At 34.4% G+C, this 5,859-nt stretch overlaps 1 protein-coding gene across 1 annotated transcript in view; it reads right to left on the bottom strand.

The window, feature by feature from the left end:
• The window catches only part of LOC106880610 (kin of IRRE-like protein 1), an 87,079-nt gene that overhangs the window by 71,441 nt on the left and 9,779 nt on the right, over window positions 1–5,859 (bottom strand). Inside the window, exons 2-3 of the mRNA XM_052967798.1 lie at window positions 4,410–4,467; window positions 1,050–1,370 (exon numbers count right to left, since the gene is read on the bottom strand). Coding sequence (XP_052823758.1) covers window positions 1,050–1,370; window positions 4,410–4,467 — 379 coding nt within the window. The remainder of the gene's footprint in view (window positions 1–1,049; window positions 1,371–4,409; window positions 4,468–5,859) is intronic.

Here is a 5,859-nt window from a genome sequence, read left to right as displayed (position 1 = left end):
TCGACTTAATCCCTTTGTCTGTCCTTGTTTGTCCCCTTTGTGTTTAGCCCTTTGTGGTCAATAAAGAAATATATATATGTGTGTGTGTGTAGATTTGCATGTTTTGTTTTATGTATGTTTTCTCATGCATATAGTTGCATGTCTAGACATGCTCATATATACTTAAATGGTAAATTTCTGGAAAGTTTTACAGATCTTTACAGTTCCACTGATGTATGTATAGTGCACTGTTTAACAGTTTTATATTTGCACCACTTCAGTTTTGGAACACTCAAACAATTTCACTTTTCTTATAATTTTGCTTCTGGTTGCCAACCACATACAATCCCATTGAGAAGAGGAAAGCTTAAAGCAAAATAACAAAGTATTTAGAGTAAGAAGTATTTATTTCTATATTATCTACAGAGGGCTAAACATAGAGAGGACAAACAAGGACAAAGGTATTAAGAAAATTACATCAACATCAATGTGTAAAAGGCAAAGTCAACCACAGCAGAATTTGAACTCAGAACATAATGGCAGACAAAATACCACTAAGCATTTCACCCAGCATGCTAACAATTCTGCCAGCTCGCTGCCTTTAGAGTAAGAAATATTGGTTTCAATTGGTGCTTATTTTATCAACCCCAAGAGGATGAATGGTAAAGTCAACCTCAACAGAATTTGAACTTAAAACATAAAGAAGGATGAAATACTGCTAAGCATTTTGCTCAGCATGCCAAGAATTCTGCCAGCTCACCATCTTTAGAGCAAGAAATATTAAAAAATGATCCTCCAAGCAGAGAAAAATTCAATGAAATATCATTGGTTCTGATTGGCTGCTTGGTGTATGGAAATGAAAAAATGCTAGGGGCAAACCACTTTCGCCTGCTATTTCTAACAGATTGAGTGAAAGAAAAGAGTAAGAAGAGGTGTTAAAAGGTGAAATTGTTAAATTTAGGGTCAATAAAGCATCAACTGAAATGAAAAGCTAATATATGTAGTGTGAAAGTGTATTAGCACCTATTTTGTTAGTACTCTTGAAGAAATGAATCAGTAAAATAACTTACTTATAACTTTTATTGTGAATATGAGATCTGAAGTAGCTCCTTGCCGACTACAACGAATTTGAATTTTGTCATGTTCCTTGGTGATAAAAGGGAAAGTGAGAAAAGTAACCTTGTGTTTGTTAGAGCAGTTACTTTTTGTTCCTTGAAAAAGCTTATTCTCTGTAGAGTGAGGAAAACTGTTCACACATTCCATATAAGAGAACAAATAGGTATTATTTGTAGATTTCCAAGAGACCTTAACACGAGGAAAATTGCATTGAAGAGTGACTGGTTTGGATAAAATAGCTCTTATGGTTGATTCATGTGGCACAATTTCATTTTCTGGAAAAAATAAAATAAAATATAAAATAAACAAATAAAGAACTAAAATCAATGGAAAAAAAATTAAGAAGGGTGATTAGGTATTTTTAGTTTGTTTTAGACATTACAATGAATAAAATGTTGGAGAACTGCCTCTATGTATGTATACTGATTATTAAGGAAAAGAATTATTTTTTTTTAATGAAAAAGCTTAATGAAAGAAAAAGAATCTTTGAACCAGAATCCAGAACTTTGCCTTTTCTGTCTTTCCAGGGTCGATAAAATAAAATTTCAGGTAATTACCAAAGTCAACAGTATTAACTACCCCTTCCACCTCAAAACAGCTGGTTTAGTGTCTCGACTTTGCCTTTCATCTTTTAAGGGTCAATACATTAAGTACCAGTGAAATACTGGGGTTGATGTAATCGACTAGTCTCCTCTCCCCAAATTACAGGCCATGTGCCTTTAGTAGAAAGGATGATAATAATTACAACAACAACAACAACAACAACAATGATGATGATGATAATAATAATAATAATAATAATAATAATAACAATAATAATTATAATTACTAGCTGGACCTGTGAAAAATTCACAGGAAACATGAAAAATGTAAGCATCTGTAAACTGTGTACTGGTGCCATGTGAACTGTTTCTATATTATGGCAGTTACAGAATATAGAAAGATGTATAAAGCTGATAAGTATATAATCCAACAAAAATATTTCAGTTATGCAAATGTAAACGCAATTACTATTTAGCTTTAAAATACTTTGTACATATTCAAAGAACCTTCTTGGTTTAGTGGTACGGAATGTTCTGGTATTCTTTTATTCTTATACTTGTTTCAGTCATTTGACAGTGGCCATGCTAGAGCACCATCTTTTAGCTGAAGAAATCGACCCCTGGACTTATTCCCTGTAAACCTGGTGCTTATTCTATCAGTCACTTCTGCCGAACAGCTAAGTTACAGGGATGCAAACACACCAGCATTGGTTGTCAAACAATGGCAGTGGTGGGACAAACACACACACATAAAAATATTTTATATATATATGATGGGCTTCTTTCAGTTTCCGTCTACCAAATTCACTCACAAGGCTTTGGTCAACCTGAGGCTATAGTAGAACACATTCTTTAAAATATAGAATTGAATTTTGTGTAGCCACCTGTTGGCAACTTTTCTCCTCCACCCATTTTATAGGGAGTATTACCCATTTTTCTGGGTTCTTTTCACAGCTATACCTCATTTGAAATTTGCATTAGTTTTTGTATGAAAAAGAAAAGGAAGATGGGGAGGCTTGTTTGTAGTTTGTAGAGAAAATGTTAAATGTGCCTGAAAAAATATGGTCTTTCCCCACCAACTAAAAGACACGAAGAACTATGAAAGAAGGCAAATAAGTACTGGGGGTTGGGGAAAGAAGAAAGAAGTAACAGTTGATCGTTCTAGAATTCTCAGAATAAAAACATGAACACCTGAAAGACTTTCCCTCTATTCATTACTAAATGTCTTTCCCTCTTCTTCATTGTTAAAAGTAAAGAAGCTAGAAAAGATTGATTGTATTTTAGTCTAATTGTCGTTATAAATGACTGAGGTTTTCCTTTCTCTGTCTCTGTCACTTTAGTCCTTTTCTCTATGGTTAAGAGAGTGAAGGTATGTAGCTCAGTGGCTAGGGGTTATTTGGCTCACAATCATAAATTCATGAGTATGACACCCTGCGGTATGCTGTGCAGTCCACCTAACTGGCAAAAATGAGTTATAGTTGTAATTCAAAGGGGCCAGCCTTGTCAGATTCTGTGTGAGACTGAATCTTCCTGAGAACTACCTTACGGTATGAATGTCTGTGGAGTACACAGTCACTAGCACATTAATTTTACAAGAAGACTATTCGTTGATCATATAAACAAGAACCTCTTCGTCATAACCGATGGAGTGCCATTTTTTAAGAGAAAGAAAAGGAAATGTTCCATATTGTAAAGCAAAAATGTCATGTGTTTAACATAAGCAGTGAAAGCTAAGATGAAATAATTGCTATTCCATTGTGTATTTGCCCTTGACTCATGCTCAGTCTGAGAACAACAGCTTGCGCATCGGTGTTATCTGAGGCTTGCCCTCCAGGTCTGTGAGATCCACAAATGCTGTTGTTAGGACTGGATTAAAACCCATAGTGGCCCTAACGGCTAAAAAGATTTTCCTGCCCCTATATAGGATCTTTTTTCATTTTCTTCCAACCACTTGAAGGTTTATCTTGCTCTGGTCCACTCAGCTGGTCAAAATGAGTTGTACCTGAAATTCAAAGGGGCCAGCCTTGTCATATTCTGTGTGAAGCTGAAACTCCCTGAGAACTACATTAATGATATGCATGTCTGTTGAGTACTCAGTCACTTGCAAGTTAATTTTATCCTCGTGTGGTAACGAAAAGTGAAAGTGACATCCATTACTTGTGTTTATGTTTCTATTTATCTAATTTTCTTTGGATCTATGTATCTACTGTCTCTCACTTTCTCTTTCACTTCCTCTGTGTCCCTCCTCTCTTTCGCTTTTAATTTAACAATGTGTGTATGTATCCATCTATCTACTTTTTTTGCGATGTGATAAGCATTTATAATCATAAAATGAACACCATCACCACTCACTGTCTTTTTCAGTCTCTCTCTTTCTCTCTTTCCATAAACAACCTTGCCTGGACTTGTGCCTCGGAAGGAACTTGCTAGGTGCAATTCTATGGTCATTCATAACCAAAGGGATTCTTTACCCTTTTTTGTGCCAATTATTAGTATCATTATTATGTGACTCAGTTAGAAAGGAGGAAAATGGCATTCATGAACTCTTCCTGGTCCCCAAAACTGGAAGCGGGAAAAAGATGGGCTGTTACTTTCAAGCCAGGCTAAAGTCCTGATTCAAATGCTTCCATTAGATTTGATTGCACTAAAGGCACTCAAGGGTTGAATGATGGTATTAAAAATCAGGTGATAAATTAATTCTGCTACTCAATTCAATAACTATTGTCACCTCTTTGAGTGCTGTTAATTGAATATATATCAAATTCAACTTACCACTTGAGTAAGAAATGACTGTGAACAGTAATAATATAATGCTTTGTTGCAACATCATCTGCAATAGAAGAATAAATTATGAGTGATTAATTTAATTGACTAAATGGCATTTGCAACAGTAAATATTATCTTTTAATAATTACATTTAATAGAATTATAGATTCTAGAGATTCATTTTAATAATATTTATTACCATCCTCCTTCTCCTCTTGTTCCTCCTTATCATCATTTAACCCTTTAGCATTCAGATTATTCTACCAAATATAATGCTTATTTATTCACATTGCTTTTAACTAATCATGCATTATTTTGTAGCTTTGAGATTTTGATGAGGTAACTGTTAATTTCTAGAATGATATTGTAGGATTGGTGTGAGGGGTCAGACATGACTAGTTTGCACATAAAACAGAGAGAATATTTTGACTGGATATGGCTGGTTTAAATGCCACAGGATTAATATCCTTTTTTGTTTCCATGTATGGGTTGAGCGAGTTTATTTGAGGTGGATTTCTATGACTGGATGCCCTTCTTGTCACCAGCCTTCATCTGCTTCCAAACCAGGTAATATAATTATTTACAACTATCATGCAACGCTCAAGGCAGGACACAAAAACATACACATATTCACATACACAAGCACATTTCTTTACAACCCCCAAAACTTCACTTTGACTCAAAAGAAGTCAAAAGGTCCATATATACAAAGTTTCTAGGAATCCTTACTGATGAAAATATGAATTGGAAATTGCACATTCTAACAATAGAATCCAAAATATGGACACAACTTGGAATAATCTGTAGGGGACTTAAGTTTTTGGACAACAAAGCGATGAAAATGTAATATTTTTCTTTTGTTAATCCATATTTAATATAAAGTAACCTAGCTTGAGGTAGTGTCAAGAAATTAAAATTAAGTATACTTCATACTTCACAAAAACATGGTGTCAAGATTATATCAAAGGCTCCCAGGGGATCCCACTTTTGTCCTTTAATGCTTGATAATAAAATGCTAAACATTTAGCATGGCTGTGTGGTTCAGTCCCATAGTGTGGCACCTTGGGCAGGTGTCTTCTACTATAACCTCAAGCTGACCAAAGCCTTGTGAATAGATATGGCAGACAGAAACTGAACAAAACCAGTTGTATATATATATATATATATATATATATAAGTCTCCAAGATGCAGATAAGATAGAGATTTTTATTTATTTACGGCCTCAAACATCTCATACCTTCGCGCTTTAGTCTGCCCTCTATTATTTATCTTGTTTCTCTCCATGAAATTCAATTGAATTCAGTTTTTGTCTTAAATTCATACTTATTCATTTTCTAAGCTTCCTAAATTCATGCTACGTATATATTCTATTCACCTAGAATTCATTGCTCTTTTAAAAATTACGATTTATGCATTGTTGTCTCTCAAATATTTAAAATCTACAATTAAGAGCCC

The sequence above is a fragment of the Octopus bimaculoides genome, chromosome 5 (genome assembly GCF_001194135.2).
Source record: "Octopus bimaculoides isolate UCB-OBI-ISO-001 chromosome 5, ASM119413v2, whole genome shotgun sequence".
In the NCBI taxonomy this organism is placed as follows: Eukaryota; Metazoa; Mollusca; class Cephalopoda; order Octopoda; family Octopodidae; genus Octopus; species Octopus bimaculoides.
This window is presented reverse-complemented; position numbering and strand designations above follow the sequence as displayed.